The sequence below is a fragment of the Macaca thibetana genome, chromosome 20, assembly GCF_024542745.1.
Source record: "Macaca thibetana thibetana isolate TM-01 chromosome 20, ASM2454274v1, whole genome shotgun sequence".
Taxonomy (NCBI): domain Eukaryota; kingdom Metazoa; phylum Chordata; class Mammalia; order Primates; family Cercopithecidae; genus Macaca; species Macaca thibetana.
The window spans coordinates 54,017,682-54,036,604 of record NC_065597.1 but is presented as its reverse complement, the minus strand read 5'-3'; the positions used below and the strand labels follow the sequence as shown (position 1 = coordinate 54,036,604).

At 49.6% G+C, this 18,923-nt stretch overlaps 1 protein-coding gene across 2 annotated transcripts in view; it reads left to right on the top strand.

Annotated features, from left to right (window-relative positions):
* SCNN1B (sodium channel epithelial 1 subunit beta) overlaps positions 1-18,923 on the top strand; it is an 89,252-nt gene that overhangs the window by 51,116 nt on the left and 19,213 nt on the right. For both annotated transcript variants that reach the window (XM_050773831.1, XM_050773832.1), the window contains exons 2-4: positions 2,018-2,336; positions 6,514-6,787; positions 9,007-9,197. In XM_050773831.1, coding sequence (XP_050629788.1) covers positions 2,026-2,336; positions 6,514-6,787; positions 9,007-9,197 — 776 coding nt within the window. In that variant the 5' untranslated portion in view covers positions 2,018-2,025. The remainder of the gene's footprint in view (positions 1-2,017; positions 2,337-6,513; positions 6,788-9,006; positions 9,198-18,923) is intronic.

Sequence of the window (18,923 nt, the reverse complement as noted above, 5' to 3'; positions counted from 1 at the left end):
CATATTTCCATGCAGCCAGCCTCCATGACACCGTTGTCAGGCGGAAGCTGTGATTATCCCCATTGTATGGATGAGGAAACTGAACGACTGAGAAGGAGATTTGCTCAAAGTCACACAGCTAGAAAGCAGCAGTGCTGAGAGTCAAAGCCAGACATTTGCCAGGAGTTCGAGGTTGCAGTGAGCCATGATCATGCCGCTGCACTCCAGCCTGGGTGATAGAGTGAGACCCTGTCTCAAACAAACAAACAAAAGGCCAGAAAATTTGGTTACAGAATCTTTATTCTAAACCACCACCCTTTAATGCCTCTAGCATCTCAGGGCATGGGGTCCCAGTCTTTCCTGTCATGTTTCATAGCTCTGCATTTTTGATGGATTCTTTGCTTAACATCTGTCTTACCCACTGACAGCTAGTGACAATGGAAACTGGTATACTGAGGACTTGGTCTGTGCTAGGCTCAGTACATAGCACTTTTTGTTCGTCCCCGAATTTCACCCTCTCAGCAATCCTGTAAGTTAGATGTAATTATTACAGTAAGTCTTCACTTAACATCGTTGATATGTTCTTGGGAACTGCAACTCTAGGTGAAACGATGTATAGTGAAATCAATTTCACCATAGTCTAATTGATATCAACAAGAGTTAAGCTCCTAGGCCTATTTCTGGTCACAAAAAAAAGTCACCAAATTTCTAAGTAAAGACCAAAATGCTTCTAATATTAAACATTGAAATAAATATGAGTTATACATACATTTAAGAAAGATTAAGACCGGGTGCGGAGGTTCACGCCTGTAATGCCAGCACTTTGGAATGCTGAGGTGGGGGGATCACTTGAGCTCAGGAGTTTGAGACCAGCTTGGGCAACATTATGAAACCCGACTCTACTAAAAATACAAAAATTCAGCCCAGCACGGTGGCTCATGCCCAAAATCCCAGCACTTTGGGAGGCCAAGGCGGGCAGATCATGAGGTCAAGAGATTGACACCATCCTGGCCAACATGGTGTACTAAAAATACAAAAATTAGCTGGGCGTGGTGACACGTGTCTATAGTCCCAGCTACTCGGGAGGCTGAGGCAGAAGAATCGCTTGAACCAGGGAGGCAGAGGTTGCAGTGAGCCGAGATCACAACACTGCACTCCAGCCTGGTGACAGAGCCAGACTCTTGTCTTTAAAAACAAAAAAACAAAAAAACAAAAAAAAACTTCACCGGTATGGTGGTGCATGCCTGTAATCCCAGCTACTTAGGAGGTTGAGGTGGGAGGATCACTTGAGCCTAAGAGGTAGAGATTGCAGTGAGCCATGATTGCACCACTGCACTCCAGCCTGGGTAAGAGTGTGAGACCCTATCTCAAAAAAGAAAAAGAAAGATTAATAAAAACAAGATCATTATTTACCCACTTATTCAGTTCAAGGTCATAGTGGCCAGAGCCTATCTCTGCAGCTCAGGCCACAGGCGGGAACCCATCCTAGACAGGACACGTTCCATTGCAGAGCACTCACACACAGTCACACTCACTCACCTGGCACCATGCAGACACATCATGGGGAGGACATGTAAACTCCATATAGACCGTGGCCCTGGCTGGGAATCTACTTTCTTTTTCATCAACGTTGGCAATGAAGCATTGAACAAAACGATGCTGTGTGAGGACTTGCTATACCACATTTTATGCACAGAGAACCTGAGTTGAGAGTTTAAGTCACTTGTTCACTAGGTTATGAACTCCCAAAGGGCAAAAAACCTTGTCCATTTTGCTCACTGAGTCCAGAAGGACCATTTGAGTGCCTGGCATATAGTAGGCATTCAATAAATGCATTTTGGTTGATTAGATGGATGGATTGATGATGGATAGCCAAAGGAAGGAAGAAAAGAAGGTAAAAACGGAGGGAGGGAGGAAGGAAGGTAAAGAGGGAGGAAGAACGGGGATGTGCTGCCGCCCAGTTCCTGCACGTGACTGGGACATCGTCGCAGGCAAGGCTGGTGTCCCAACTGATGTGCGTCCCCATGCCTCTCTGCAGGTGCCACCATGCACGTGAAGAAGTACCTGCTGAAGTGCCTGCACCGGCTGCAGAAGGGCCCCGGCTACACGTACAAGGAGCTGCTGGTGTGGTACTGCGATAACACCAACACCCACGGCCCCAAGCGTATCATCTGCGAGGGGCCCAAGAAGAAAGCCATGTGGTTCCTGCTCACCCTGCTCTTCACTGCTCTCGTCTGCTGGCAGTGGGGCATCTTCATCAGGACCTACTTGAGCTGGGAGGTCAGCGTCTCCCTCTCCGTAGGCTTCAAGACCATGGACTTCCCCGCCGTCACCATCTGCAATGCTAGCCCCTTCAAGTAGGTGGCCCCTGAGCGCACAGCTGGCCTCAGCAGACGGGCAGTTCTCTTTCTCTCTTTTGTTCCCTTCCACTTTTCCTTTCCTTCCTTTCCTTTCTTCTCCTTTCTCTCCTTTTTCTTTCTCCCCTTTCTTCCGTCCTTTCTCTCTTTATTACTTTTCCTTCTTTCATTTCTCTTCCTTATTCTTTTTTTCTTTTCTTTCTTTCCTTCCTTCATTCTCTTTCTCCTCCTCTCTGTCTTTCCATTTGCTTTCATCCTTTTGCAGCAACTAAGATTCAAACTTCGTAAACTTTTGGCCAGGTGCAGTGGCCTGTAATAACAACACTTTGAGAGGCCAAGACAGAAGGATCCCTTGAGGCCAGGAATTGGAGAACAGCCTGGGCAACATCGCAAGATCCCACTTCTAAAAAAAAATAATTTTTTTTTTTAATTAGCCAGACGTGGTGGCACATGCCTGTGGTCTGAGTTGCTTAGGAAGCAGAGGTGGGAGAATTGCTTGAGCCCAGGAGCTCGAGGCTGCAGTGGGCTGAGAAGGCGCCACTTGAGTTTCAAGTCAAGGCTAATAAAATATAATTAATTAAAAATAAAAACAAGAAGATGCCACTGCAGTCCAACCTGGGTAACAGAGCCAGATCCTATCTCTTAAAAATAAAAAATCATAAGTTTCCTAGGCTTAGAGAGAACCTTGGGCACCCTCTGTCTTCAGGCAGGCCAGTGCCTATTTCTCGATTCCACATGTGTTTATGGAGCACCTACTACGTGCCAGGCACTGTTCTAGGCAACACAAATACAGCAGTGAACAAAACAGAGTCCTTGTCCTCTTCACAGCCTGCCAGAGAAAACAGGCCCCACAGAGCTGTCCTCACAAATATCGAATTCATTATCATTATGATGATAAAAAATAAAACAACTCGGCTGGGCACCATGGCTCACACCTGTAATCCTAGCACTTTGAGAGGACAAGGTGGGCAGCTCACTTGAGGTCAGGAGTTCGAGACCAGTCTGGCCAACATGGTGAAACCTCGTCTCTACTAAAAATACTGTAATCTCAGCCACTTAGGAGGCTGAGGCACGAGAATTGCTTGACTCCAAGAGGCAGAGGTTATATTGAGCTGAGATCACATCACTGCACTCCAGCCTGGGCAACAGAACGAGACCCTGTCTCAAAAATTAAAATAAATAAATAAATAAAACAACTCTTCAACAAATGCTTACGATATGCCAGGCACTGTGTTCAGTGTCCTTTGGGTAATTGGTGTCATTCTAATCCACACAATCACCCTAGGATTGGGAACTCCTGGCGCAGCCCCAGTTTACAGGTGAGGAGATGGAGGTTCGGAGAAGTGAGCTTGCCTGGAGACACACGGTGGGCGACTGTGGGATTTGAACCCAGGTCAGACGTGATCCCAGAGCTGCTACTTTTTAACCATTCTTCCAGGTTGTCAGTTCTCCGCTTGATAGCAAGGCCTGTGAAGGGGACACATGAGGAGACCCAACCTAGTCAGGGTTGTGGAGAGACAGGGAGTCAGTCCAAAAACAAACGAGCAAAAAAAACAAAACAAAGTGCCCTAAGGAATGAGTAGAAGTTGGCCAGGTAGAGCGAAGAGAGTGCCCCCAGTGGTGGACACAGCAGGTGCAGCTGGTGAGAAATTTGGGGCATTCAAGGAACTGAAAGAAGGGTTGAGTCACAGAAAACATTTTTATCCAAAAGAGAGTCCTGACCTGGCACAATGGCTCACGCCTACAATCCTAGCATTTTGGGAGGCCAAGGCGGGTGGATCATCTGAGGTCAGGAGTTCGAGACCAGCCTGACCAACATGGTGAAACTCCATCTCTACTAAAAATACAAAAGTTAGCTGGGCGTGCTGGCACACCCCTGTAATCCTAGCTACTCAGGAGGCTGAGTCAAGAAAATCACCTGAACTTGGGAGGTGGAAGTTGCAGTCAGCCGAGCTCTTGCCACCGCACTCCAGCCTAGGCCACAGAGCAAGACCCTGAAGAAAGAAAGAAAGAAAGAAAGAGAGAAAGAGAGAAAGAGAGAGAGAGAGAGAGAGGGGGAGGAGAGAGAGAGAGAGAGAGGGAGGGAGGGAGAGAGAGAGAGGAGGGAGGAGGGAGGGAGGAGAGGAGGAGGGGAGGGGAGAGGAGGAAGGGAAGGGAAGGAAGGGAAAGGAAAGAGAAAAGAGAAAAAAGGGAAAGGAAAAGCAAGAAAGCAATAAAGAAAAACAAAGAAGGAACGAAGGAAAGAGAGAGAAAGAAAGAAAATAAAAGAGAAAAGAAAAGAGTCCTGACTGGGCATGGACACAGTGGCTCAGGCTTGAAATCAGAGCATGTTGGGAGGTCAAGGCTTAAAGATCACTTGAAGCCAGGAGTTCAAGGTCAGCCTGGTCAACGTGGTGAGACAGCATCTCTGTTTTTAAAAGTCCTGGAAGGGAATTCATGCGCAGTGATTACTTTCCCAATTATCAGAAAGTCCCTTCTTTTTATTAATGGGGTTCTTCCTGCCTTGGTGGTTTCTTAGAGCTGTTCAAGAGAACCTCTAATAGTAATAGGAACGACAGCACTCCATCTGGGCACTGATCCACGCACTTTACAAGCAGCACCTCACTGAATCTTCCCAACGATTCTCTGGAGTACTTATTTATATCCCCCTGTTTTGTAGATGAGAGAACAGAGCCTCGGGGAGGTTAAGTTGCCCAAGATATTAAGTGGCATGCCAGGATTCAAACCTGGAGCCCACAGAGTGACCCACCAAGCTTCCCAGCAGCTGTGGACATCTGGGCTGTAATAACACCGCCGCCTGCACAGACGCCACCCTTCCCGATCCTCCTCTTCCTGTGTACACAGATTTAATGGTCAGGGAACTGGCATAGAAGGCCAATGTTAGCTCCAGCTGCTGTATACCTTTGTACCAGGACCTTGGCCTCTGTCCAGCATTTAATGCTCCTGTAGGAAGTCCTCCAGCCAGAGTTGGCACTTGTGGCCTCAATGACCCACTCTGAGGCAGGGTCTTGGGTAAATTGGATATGAAGTGACTGGGGTGCAGGGCCCGGGCCCCCACGGGGCCTGGCAGAGATACTCCTTGATAGATCCATCTCTCACTGGCCACCATGTCAACATGAGAGCTCCAGAGGGCTGAGGGAAGACATTGGAGCCAGCCTCACAGTCCCATCCATTTTCTCTCTCCTGAAACTGGCTCCTGTTCCCAAAGTTGCTCCCTCCTGGGAGGGAGATCTCAGAACCCCCGTAAACATACCCGCTGGAGCCCAGCAACCCCGGATTCTAAGTTCAGCTCTGCCCTTTATCAGTGGAGTGAGCTTGCAAAATCACACCAATTCCTGGAGCCTCAGTTTCCTGATCTATATATGGGGACGGTAACAGACTTGTGGCAAATAGTAAATAAGACCTGGAAAGCATCTAGCACCTGGCACAGGGTAAGCTATCAATAACCATGAGCCATTACAATTCTTCCTCACTTGAATGTGAATTTCATAAGGAAAGAGACCAGGTCCCTCTTGTTTGCTGCTATACCGTCTGTGCCTTGCAAAGTGCCTGGCACATAGTAGGTGCTCATTAAAAGTTGGTGAATGAATGAGTGCATGGGTGGTGGAAGGACACATGGATGCGTGGGTGGGTAGATGGAGAGGTAGGTGTTTAGGTGGGGTGGTGTTCTTATACATAGTGGCAGCCATGCTGGAGTAACAGCGTGATATGGTTTGGCTCAGTGTCTCCTCCCAAATCTCATATCGAATTGTAACCCCCATGTGTCGAGGGAGGGACCTGATGTGGGTGATTAGATCATAGAGGTGGCTTCCCCATGCCGTCCTTGTGATAGTAAGTGAGTTCTCACAAAATCTGACGGTTTTAAAGTGGCAGTCTCCCCTGTGCATGCTCTCTCTCTCTCTCTCTCTCTCTCTCTCTCTCCCCCCGTCCTGCTGCTGTGTAAGACATGCCTTGCTTCCCCTTCACCTTCTGCCATGATTGTAAGTTTCCTGAGACCTCTCTCCAGCCATGCGGAACTGTGAGTCAATTACACCTCTTCTGTTTATAAATTACCCAGTCTCAGGTAGTATCTTTATAGCAGTGTGAAAACAGACTGCTACAGAGTGGGTCCCAGATTTCAGTTGCTCTGCTTTACAGATGTTCATTCCTCCTGCTAACCAGCCCTCTCCCCATCCAGGTATTCCAAAGTCAAGCATTTGCTGAAGGACCTGGATGAGCTGATGGAAGCTGTCCTGGAGAGAATCCTGGCTCCTGAGCTAAGCCATGTCAATGCCACCAGGACCCTGAACTCTTCCATCTGGAACCACACACCCCTGGTCCTTATTGATGAACGGAACCCCCACCACCCCATGGTCCTCGATCTCTTTGGAGATAACCACAATGGCTTAACAAACAGCTCAGCATCAGAAAAGATCTGTAATGCCCATGGGTGCAAAATGGCCATGAGACTAGTAAGTGGTCCCTAGGCACATGTCAAACAATGGGCCCCACCCATTGAGGCTGGTGGGTGTTTCTTTTCTGTAATAATTTGAGTCTTGCTAGGGGAAAGATAAGATGGAAGCCAGAGCCTGTTTTGCTTGTTAGCAGAGATTTTTTAAAAATAGAAATTGTTGGCATGTTAGTCAAGACTCTTTTGGTATAAGTGATCCAGTTCACACTAGCTTAAGCAAAACAGGCAATTCATTGGCTCACATAACTAAGAAGTCCAGAGGTATACTGCATTCAGGCAAGGCTGGATCCAGGTATTCTAATGAGGTCATCAAGAATCTTTCTCCATCTTGGTTCCACTTTTCTCTCAGGCGACTTCAATCTTGGGCAAGATCTCTCCATGTGGAGGGTCCCTTCAGTGCCCTTGCTTAGCAGTCGTCCCAGAAAAAGAGCTCTTTCCCTATTGTCCCAGCAAAGGTCCTGAGAAGACTCATTAGGTCACATGCTCACCCCTAAACCAATCACTGTGGGCTACAGCAGGGGCTCTCATGATTGGCCAGTCCTGGGCCATGTGCCCTGGAGTTGGGAGTGATGTCAGCCTCTGTGAGACCACATGGACTGAGCGAGGGGGAGGGTGGTTCCCTGAGGGAGGAACCAAGTCTTGTTATCAAAAGATAGGGGCATAAATATTGGGCAGGTGAAAAGCCACAGCTGTGCAGTACAGTCAGATGCCAAGAAACAACTGCCCTGCACTGGGAGGCTGGGATGCCATTAGTTCTTAAGCCTAAAAGTGGGAAGAAGGTGCCCTGTCTGTGTCTCAGGATCCCACGGGAGCTCTGTCACAATGCACATCCCTAGGCCCCACTCCTGGAGAATCTGAGTGAGCAGTTCTGGGCCCAGGCCCAGGAATCTGTATTGACAACAGGCTCCCTGGTGATTCTGATGATCAGTCTTGAATGGGGATCCAGGAGGGAACCATACACTCCCCAGAGGGGGAGCCACTGCCTTGCTGTTCACACTCATGACACTATGACTTCCACAACTGCTTTGTCCCCACCTCTCCACACAAACTAGCCAACGTCACATGGGGGATCTGCTGTGGTCACACCTTCCTTAACCTCCTGGGCCTCAATTTCTTCATGATGATGGGGATAACAATGATACTTACCTCCTGGCATTGCTGCGAAGCTTCAATGGGATTATAGATGTAAGACACTGGGAACAGAGCCCAGAACAGAGTGAGGATTAAGGGCTGCCATTACCTCCCCAAGGGGAGGCAGGGAGGCCCCCAGGAGTGGGCTGGCCGGGCGTGTTGGGAAGGGTGGTATAGGAATGCCGGGGGAAGCTTCTCTATCCGGCCTCCCGGGTTCCAGCAGGGAGAACCAGCAGCAGCCTCGTGGCCAAGGCCAGAGTCTGAGGGCCAAGTCTGTCCCATGCCTGTGCGATGACTTGAATGTCATGAGAAGCTGGCTGTGACCGGGTGGAAGGGTGCTCTGCACCCCGTGTTGGACTCAGGGTGACTGGATCTGTGTCTTTCCCAGGACAGATGAGAGGCAGCATTCCTGTGTGTTGAGTTTCTTCTTGGTCTTCATGGCCTCCAGGGGAGCTGCATCTGAAAGTCTCTGGCAGAGGCTGGAAAAGGAATCAGAACTGTGTGTGTGTGTGTCTGCATGAGCATAAGTGTTGCAGCCACTTGTGTGAATCTGTGTATATGGGGTTCGGGGCTAGGAGGGACGTGTGTTACAGTGACATGAGGCTGTGGAGGTCAGAGAGAGGGCGTCTTCTGTGCATGCCTCTGCACACATGACCACGTGTGTGTTTTTGCTCATGCATAATGGTATGAGTGAGGTGAGGCTGATGGCTGTAAACTGAGTCACTGAGTCACCCTACCTTGAAGGAGGGGACCAGCCTCTGTGCATGCCCATGAGTTGGTCACTGACTGTGGGTCACTCCCAAGAGGTTGCTGAGGGGTCTCCTAACCTCCCAGGCCTCACTCCCAGCAGCTGGGGGTGGGTGCACCAGCCTGATGAGGGGATCTTGTGATTGGCACGCAGCTGTGTATGAGGCGGCAACCCTTGAGTATGTGTGAGCATGAGTATGAACACGTTTCCCACCACCAAGCTGCAGCCAAAAGGACGGCTGGCAAAGCACAGCTCTTGCCCTGCTAGGGCCCTCGAGCAGTGGCTGGGGTCCTGCTAGCAGCTCCCACGCCACCCACAAAAACCCCTCTTGGCCTCCACAGTGTAGCCTCAACGGGACCCAGTGCACCTTCCGGAACTTCACCAGCGCTACCCAGGCAGTGACAGAGTGGTACAGCCTGCAGGCCACCAACATCTTTGCACAGGTGCCGCAGCAGGAGCTGGTGGAGATGAGCTACCCCGGCGAGCAGATGATCCTGGCCTGCCTGTTTGGAGCTGAGCCCTGCAACTACCGGTGAGAGCCACCCCAAGCCCACCTGGCCAGGCCCCTGCTCTGAAAGGCAGTGGCGTGTTACGGTTGGGAGTACGGCCTGCCAGCGTTCAAATCCTGCCTGGCCACTTACTGGCTGTCTGCAGCACAGTTTTCTGTGCCTCGGTGTCTTTTAGGTCCAGTTTCCTGAAGGCAGATCCTGAGGCAGGGATGCGCTGAATTGCTCAGGAAGCATTGAGAGGATTGTGTTAGGAAATGTCTGCAGGGAAAGTGGGATAAGGAAGGAGGATTTGGAACATGTAGAAAGAGGAGAAACTAGAAAAAGAAAAAGAAAAAGGAAAAGCTGGGCATGGTGAGTGGGTGGCTTACCCCTGTAATCCCAACACTTTGTGAGGCGGAGACGGGAGGATCACTTGAGACCAGGAGTTCAAGACCAGCCTGGGTGAGACCCCGTCTCTAGAAAAAAGTAAAATAAATTAAATTTTAAAAGGAGGGAGGAGAAAGTTAAGCAAGGATGTGGTCTCAGGTCAAGTCTAGGCTCAGCTTGATCTGTAGGAGGATCTGGAGCATAAACTGAACCATAGAGTCATCCTCCCTTGAAGGAGGGGACCGGCCTTTCTGCATGCCCAGTGAGTTGGTAACTGGTTGTGTGTGTGTGTGTGTGTGTGTGTGTGTGTGTGTGTCCACACGAGCATGAATGTTGCGGCCACTTGTGTGAATCTGTGTATATGGGGTTCAGGGCTAGGATGGACGTGTGTTACAGTGACATGAGACCAGCTTGGGCTGTGGGTCATTTCCAAGAGGTTGGCGTGGGGTCTCCTAACCTCCCAGACCTCACTCCTAGCAGCTGGGGGTAGGTGCACCAGCCCAATGAGGGGATCAGGGTGGGCACCCAGGCATCTGTTGCCCTCAGTTTTCTCATCTGTGAAGCAGGAACAATAATCGTAGCTTCTTCATAGAGTCATTGAGAAGAGTAAATGAGTAGGTTCATGGCAGCACCTAGAACAAGGCTATGAGGCCGGGCGTGGTGGCTCATGCCTGGAATCCCAGCACTTTGGGAGGCTAAGGCAGGAAGATCGCTTGAGGCCAGGAGGTCAAGAACAGCCTGGGCAACATAGCGAGACCTCATCTCTACAAAAAATCAAAACCAGCCAGATGTGGTGGTGCTCGCCTGTAATCCCAACTACTCAGGAGGCTGAGGAGGGAGGATCCTTGAGTCCAGGAGGTCGAGGCTACGGTGAGCTATGATCACGCTGCTGCACTCCAGTCTGCGTGACAGAATGAGATATTGTCTCAAAAAAAAAAAAAAAAACAACACAAGGTTATATAAGTATTTCCTGTAAATATTATTTTTCCCTAATGACTTTTAATGTGAGAGACTGGCAGAATGAGGGTAATGGTAACCGGAGGTCTAGGTCTTCTTGCAGTTGACCCACAGATTCCCACCTCCTCGGCCTCCCAGCTCCTGGTAAACCACCCCTGGGCCTGAACATCAGGTGTTGTCCCAGTCTCTAGGACAACCAGAAAGTGGGCATCTCCATTCTATCCCCTCCTAACAGCCTCCAGAGAGCTCAGCTGGCAGAAGCACGTGGGAAGGAGGCCTGAGCATGGGCAGGAGCACTGCTGAGGCCTCAGAGCTCCTTGTGGGCCTCCTGACCCAGCCTCCAGGTGTGGGGTATGCCACACCCACCTCGGCCCCACCCTGGGTTTCAGCCAGTCCTGTTTCTGAGATTCAGTGACCTGGGGCCTCCAATGCTCACACTTCAGACCCCTGTGGAAAGGAGCTTTTAGCTGAATCTTAATGCCATGGACATGTGACAGGCTTCCAGGCTTACCTCCCAGGGACTGTGGTTGCAGGCAGCTCTCTGAACTCAGAACCTTCCAGAATCTCTACTGAGAATCTTCAGAAAGCTCTGGGGCCTCTGTCCCCACAAAATGCACAGGTGCAGCCGGACATGTGGCTCACGCCTATAAGCCCAGCACTTTGGGAGGCCAAGGCGGGTGGATCACCTGAGGTCAGGAGTTCGAGACCAGCCTGGCCAACATGGCGAAACCCGTCTCTACTAAAAATACAAAAATTAACCTGGAGTGATGATGCACATCTATAATCCCAGCTACTTGGGAGGCTGAGGCAGGAGAATCACTTGAACCCCATTGGCGGAGGTTGTAGTGAGCAGAGATCGCACCACTGCACTTCAGCCTGGGCGGCAGAGCGAGACTCTGTCTCAAAAAGAAAAAAATAAATGCACAGGCATACATGGGCGGGGTTCTTGCACACAATGTCAGATAATTCAAGGCCACTAAGCAGGGCAGAGCAGCACATACGTTCCATTGTACAGATTAGCAAAAGGTGGTCCCCATAGGTGGAAGATTTGACTGATGGCGCCCCCCTCTTCCTTGAGGGCCACCCCATGGCTAGCTGGTCGCAGTCTGTGTTTCAATCTCACTCTCTTGGCCAGGGTCCTTTGCTCAGGGCACACCCGCCAACCACACCTGCCATAAGGCTAGGGATACCAAACAGACTACCGTAACGTCCACGAGCACATTCATCTCACCCACTCAGCTGAAAGAGAGCTGTAATACTGCAACTTCAAATGCATGGCCCATCTGCTCAGTGAGAACACGCCCGGGAGCGAGAGTGGGGCAGGAAAGTGAACCTGCTGTCAACTCCCTCCCCATCGAATGGGATCCTGGTGTTCAAGGGCCTGTGTTCCACACACAGCCCAGCCCCGAAAGCTGTGCTGGCCACCTCGTGGGTAGCTGGGCTGGGCTTGGTATAGCTGGCCTGTTGTCAACATGGAGCCCTCCAAAGGAAGCCCTATTTGGGTCATATGGGCTGAGGATGAGGGACAGGTGGTCCCCCAAGGGAAGCTGAAGAACTGTTAGCAGAAACAGGGAAAATAGATGGCTGATGGGCCAGTAAAACCCCCACCTATCGGCCACATAACTTCTGCCTTGTGGCCGTGGTGAGGGGTAGGGGTTAAGTGTAGTGAAGGGGTCAAGGCGTGGGGTCTGGGGTTAGACCACCTGGACTCAAATCCTGGCTCCATCTTACAAGCTGTGTGATCTTGAACAAATTTCTTAACCTTGCCATGCCTCAGTTTCTCTCCTCTGTAAAATAGGGGAGAGAATAGTACCTGCCCTACAGCGTTACTTTGAACATTAAGTGAATTAATATGCATGAGTAACTGACCCTACTACTAGGCTCAATAAATAATAGTTATAACTATTTTATTTTTATTTTTATTTTTATTTTTGGGGGACGGAGTCTCACTCTGTCACCCAGGCTGGAGTGCAGTGGTGCGATCTCGGCTCACTGCAAGCTCCACCTCCCGGGTTTACGCCATTCTCCTGCCTCAGCTGCCCGAGTAGCTGGGACTACAGGCACCCACCACCATGCCCGGCTAATTTTTTGTATTTTTAGTAGAGACGGGATTTCACTGTGTTAGCCAGGATGGTCTCGATCTCCTGACCTCGTGATCCACCTGTCTCGGCCTCAAAAGTGCTGGGATTACAGGAGTGAGCCTCCGTGCCCAGCCCAATTACTATTTTTATAATAGTTTTATAACCCACATTTTAGGCCGGGCCCAGTGGCTCATGCATGTAATCCTAGCACTTTGGGAGGCCAAATCAGGCAGATCACTTGAGGCCAGGGGTTCGAGACCAGCCTGGACAACAAGGCAAAACCCCATCTTTACTAAATATGTAAAAATTAGCCAGGTGTGGTGGTGTGTGCCTGTAATCCCACCTACTCAGGTGACTGAGGCACAAGAATCACTTGAACCGGAAGGCAGAGGTTGCAGTGAGCCGAGATTGTGCGACTGCACTCCCGCCTGGGCGACAGAGAGAGACTCTCTTAAAAAACAGCAACAAAAACAAAAACCCCCATTTGACAAGGAATGCAAATTCAATAATTGTGCCAACATTTACTGGGCCTTTCTCATCCCTGTATGTGTCAGGCACTATTCTCAGCACTCTGCACGTTAAAATTGCTTTAACCCTGGCAACAAAGCCATGAGAAAGGAACTGTTATTTTCCCCTTATTTTATTTTTTTAAGAGACGGAGTATCACTATGTTGCCCAGGCTGGTCTCAAACTCCTGGCCTCAAGTAATCCTCCCACCCCAGCCTCCCAAAATGCTGGGATTACAGGCATGAGCCACCGTGCCCAGCCTTCCCTCTCATTTTATAGTTGCTGTAACCTGCCCAGAGAGGTTAAGTAACATCTCTGAAGTCACAGTTGGTGAGTGGCAGAGCCAGCAGAGTGGGCCAGGCCCACCCCACGTCACTCTTATTGCCTCATCAGAAATGGTGATCGTCACTTCCCTGCCTGCCCACCTCTCCCAAGCCTGTTTCCCCAGCCCTCGGCAGGTCCCAGTGAAAGGCACCACCCAGGCACCTTAGCATAGAGATCTCAGCCAACTGCCCTCTGAGCTCTTCCTCACTCCCACAGTTGACTGGTCACCTGCCTTCCTGAGTCAGTCTTGGACACAACTGTGGGAATGTGCCTCTCTCTGCCCTCCCGGTGCTGGGTCCCAGACACTGTGGCCCTAGATTCCTCCCTCTCTCTCTGACTCCATCCTGTCCCGCTCCTAACATGACAAACGCTCCAGAAGCAGCAGCTGCAGAATTTGGAAAATGCGAGCCACAGGTGGACCCCAACGCCAAACTGCCTGGACTTGAATGTCAGCTCAGTATGTGGCTGGGTAGGCTACTTAGCCTTTCTGTGCCCCAGTTTCCTCATCTGGAAAGTAGGGACAGTGAAATAACCACATAGCATTATTGGGGGATTAAATGAGTTAACATATGGAAAGTACCTAGTGCAATGCCTGGCACATACTAAACATTATAGGAGCATTTTATTTTTAAAAAGGCTTTTGGGCTGGGCGCAGTGGCTCACGCCTATAATCCCAGCACTTTGGGAAGCCAAGGCAGGTAGATCACCTGAGGTCAGGAGTTTGAGACCAGCCTGGCCAACATGGTGAAACCCCGTCTCTATTAAAAATGCAAAAAATTAGCTGAGTGCAGTGGCTCATGCCTGTAATCCCAGCTACTCAGGAGGCTGAGGTAAGAGGCTGAACCCAGGAGGCAGAGGTTGCAGTGAGCCGAGATCATGCCACTGCACTCCAGCCTGGCAGACAGAGTGAGACTCCATCATTCATAAATAAATAAATAAATAAATAAATAAATAAATAAATAAATAAAAAGGCTTTTGGCCAGGTGCGGTGGCTCGCTTAATCCCAGCACTTTGGGAGGCCGAGGAGGGAGAATCACTTGAGGCCAGGAGTTTAAGGCCAACCTGAGCAACATAGTGAGACCCCCATCTCTACAAAAAAAAAAAATTTAAATAACAAAATTAGCCTGGCATGGTGGTACACACCTGTAGACTCAGCTACTCCGAGGCTGAGGGGGAAGGATCACTTGAGCCTGGGAGTTTGAGGCTGCAGTGAACCAAGATCACACCACTATATTCCAGCCTGGGTGACAGAGTGAGACTAAAATATATAGAGAGAGACTGGTTTTTTTGTTTGTTTGTTTGTTTATTTATTTTTGAGACAGAGTTTTGCTCTTGCCACCCAGGCTGGAGTACAATGGCGTGATCTCCACTCACTGCAACCTCCGCCTCCTGGGTTCAAGTGATTATCGTGTCTCAGCCCCCCAAGTAGCTGGGATGACAGGCATGCACCACCACACCTGGCTAATTTTTGCTTTTTTTTGTTGTTTTTTGTTTGCTTTTGTTTTTGTTTTTTTTTTTTTTTTGAGACAGAGTCTCACTCTGTCGCCCAGGCTGGAGTGCTGTGGCACTACCTCGGCTCACTGCAAGCTCCACCTCCTGGGTTCATGCCATTCTCCTGCCTCAGTCTCCTGAGTAGCTGGGACTACAGGCGCCTGCCACCACGCCCAGCCGATTTTTTGTATTTTTACTAGAGATGGGTTTTCACTGTGTTAGCCAGGATGGTCTTGATCTCCTGACCTTGTGATCCACCCGCCTCGGCCTCCCAACGTGCTGGGATTACAGGCGTGAGCCACCGCGCCCGGCGTAATTTTTGCATTTTTAGTAGAGACAGGGTTTCACCACGTTGGCCAGGCTGGTCTCAAACTTCTGACCTCAGGTTGTCCGCCACCATAGCCTCCCAAAGTGCTGGGATTACAGGCATGAGCACCGCACCTGGCCTAGAGAGACTTTTTATTGATGAATAGTTTTAGATTTACAGAAAAACCACAGCCTCCAACTCCTGGGCTCAAGTGATTCTCTTCCTCAGCCTCCAAAAGTGCTAGGATTGCAGATGCGAGCCACTGTGCTGGCTTTTGCTCTGTGCTTTGGAAAGGAGTCACGAAATTCAGACTATGCTCAGGGGAAGGAGAAGGGAGTGGCCGGGGAAAGGAACACTAAGCTCCACCCCTCCTAGAGAGAAGAATATATATTGTTTGGAATTCTTCTGTAAAGGAAGACTTGTCTCTTCTCCTCCATTTACTTATTTATTCCATCATTTATTGACACAGTATGGACTCCTATAGATTTAGGTTGTAATCCAGTTCCATGTTATCTATTCTCTTGCTTAAATTCTTCTAGCTTTGGCCACTCTGTCAGTTGGCGCCTGTATGCCTTTGATATGTCCTCACCTGCGTGGGTTTTTTTTTAACTTTTGCCTACTTTCTGGCACTACAGGATACTCCCACCCTGGAATCAGCCATTTCTCTAAAGAGCTCTGTTTGGTTTTTTGTTTTTTGGTTGTTTTTTTTTTTGAGATGGGGTCTCATTCTGTTGCCCATGCTGGAGTGCAGTAGCACAATCACATGCCTGACTAATTTTTTTTTATTTTGTAGAGATGGGGTCTCCCTGTGTTGCCCAAGCTGGTCTCAAACCCCTGGCTCAAGCAATCTTCCCACCTCAGCCCCCCAAAGTGCTGGGATTACAGGAGAGAGCCAACACGCTTCGCCCAAGCTCTGGTTTTTTTAAATTGAAGAATGGTATTTAGAAACCAAGATCTGGGCTGGGCCAGGTGGCTCATGTCTGTAATCCCAGCACTTTGGGAGGCCGAGGTGGAAGGATTGCCTAAGCCCAGGAGTTTGACACCAGCCTGGCCAACATGGTAAAACCCCATCTCTACTAAAAATACAAAAATTAGCCTGGTGTGGTGGCACGCACCTGTAATCCCAGCTACTAGGGAGGCTGAGGCAGGAGAATCACTTGAACCTGGGAGGCAGAGATTGTAGTGAGCCAAGATCATGCCACTGCACTCCAGCCTGGGCAATCTCCAAAAAAAAAAAAAGAAAAGAAAAGAAAGAAAAATAAAATTTAAAAATAAAGGAACCAAGATCTGGGCATATTGAAGCATTGTTATTACTATGGTGGTTGTTGATTCGGGGATTATCCAACTAGTTTCTGCCCTGGAAAGTCTTCCCTGACCTCTGACCACACAGTACCACTGTTGTTTTACTGCTTCCTGCTAGGATGCTCTATTTCCCAGTCTTTTCTGGAGGCTTGCTGGTCTCTGTCTGCATTCCTGGCCCCTGGCCCAGCAGAGATTTCTGTAGGGAAACACCTGGCTCTGGAACCAGCGGCAGCCGGTTCTGGGAGCAGCCTCTCCAGGTGAAAAGTATTATCAGCAAGCAAATGGTTGGCACGCACGTGGAGACCAAGAGCACCTCGTGCGGGCAGGAGGGGATCCGGCCACACCCCATGTAGCCTCCTGCTCCTAGGCTGCATCTGACCACGACAGCTTCTTGGGAACACTGTGTCCCCGCGCCCTGGGGCGAGGTCTCTCCTTCAAGAGCAGTGCCTGGATTGAGCCGGTTTGCTCTGCTCTGTTCTTTTCCTGTGGCCACAGCCCTGATCCCACACGGTTTATAGACTCCACGGTGCCTGCCCAGAGCTATTTCTTCCCTCTGGGGCTTTGCCCGTGTTGTGTCCCTGCCTGGTGAGCCCTTTCTCCTCCCCACCCTATAGACTTAGCTATTGCTTACTTGTTCATAAAGTCTCAGCTCAGGCCTCACCTCCTCCAAGAAACCTTCCCTGACCTGCTCCCCGCTCTCCACTGGGACTTACGTGTCGCTTATCTCTATAGATGCTCTTATCACCTATTGTAATTTATTCATCAAATATTTACTGAGTGTCTGTGTGCTCTGTATCACACCCTGGGCACAGAGCTGTGAACAGTAGCAGCCAAGATTTTTTGAGTATTACAGTATGCTAGGCATCCACCCCTTGCCACGGTCATGTAGGGTGACTGCCAGTATTATCTGGTGTTACAAATGGGGAAAGTGAGGCACAGAGAGGTGAAGTAACCGTCCCCAAGCTCACCAGTTGCCTAAGGGACACAGCCAGAATTGAAATCAACCAGGCTGGCTCTGTGGTCTGTGCTCTTGACCTCTGAGCTCTTCGCCTTCTAGACAGACAAGGTTATGCTCCCTCCCCGGGCTTATGTTCTAAGCAGGAGACAGCTAAGTGAGCAATTAAGTCAAGAAGATAATTTCAGGGCAGGCACAGTGGTGGATGCCTGTAATCCCAGCATTTGGGGTGGCTGAGGCCAGAGGATCCCTTGAGGCCAGGAGTTCAAGACCAGCCTGGGCAACATAGCAAGACCCCATCTCTACAAAAAATTTTACAAATTAGCTGGGTATGGTGGCTCATGCCTGTAGTCCCAGCTACTCAGGAGGTTGAGGCAGGAGAATATCTTGAGGCCAGGAGTTTGAGGCTGCAGTAAGCTATGATCACACCATTGCACTCCAGCCTGGGTAACAGAGTGAGACCCTGTCTCCACCAAGAAAAAAAAAGGAGGCGGGGGGAGATGATTTCAGATTCTGATGTATCTGATAAAGAAGATAATCAACTGGTGGAAGGGCCAGGTGCAGTGACTCACGCCTGAAATCCTAGCACTTTGGGAGGCCAAGGCGGGTGGATCACCTGAGGTCAGGAGTTCGAGACCAGCCTGGCCAACATGGTGACACCCTGTCTCTACTAAAAATACAAAAATTAGCTGGTTGTGGTGGCACATGCCTGTAATCCCAGCTACTCGGGAGGCTGAGGCAGGAGAATCACTTGAATCCAGAGGGCAGAAGTTGCAGTGAGCTGAGATGGCACCACTTCACTCCAGCCTGGGTGAAAGAGCGAAACTCCATCTCAAAAAAAAAAAAAAAAAATAGTTGGGCGTGGTGGTGCCTGCCTGTAATCACAGCTACTCAGGAGGCTGAGGCAGGAGAGTCGCTTGAACGGGGAGACAGAGGTTGTAATGAGCCAAGATCATGCCACTACACTCCAGCCTGGGCGACAAGAGTGAAACTCCATCTCAAAATAAATAAATACATACATATAAATAAACTGGTGGAAAAGATCTAGAGTAACTAGGTAGAAAAGTCTATTACTATTAGTAATAAAGTACTATTAACTAATAGTTCAAGTCCATCATTTTGCATAGGGGTTCAGGGGAGGCCTTAGAGCAGATAAAAGCTGAAGGATGGGGAGAAGCCAGTGTCTGCAGAGCTGGTTAGAGACTATTCCAGGCACAAAAGACAACAGCGGCAAAAGCCTTGAGCTTGGAAACATCTAGAGTGTTGCTGGAGTGTAAGGAACGAGACATAGAAGGCCAGCATAGGGACTTTGCACTTTATTCTGTGAGTGACAAGAAGCCTTTGGAGGGTTCTCAGAAAGGAAGTGCCATAGTCTGACTCGCAAATTTAAACAATCACCCTGACCTGTACAGAAGGAAGACCTTAAGGATGAGCAGAGGCAGAGGCTCCAGCAAGAATC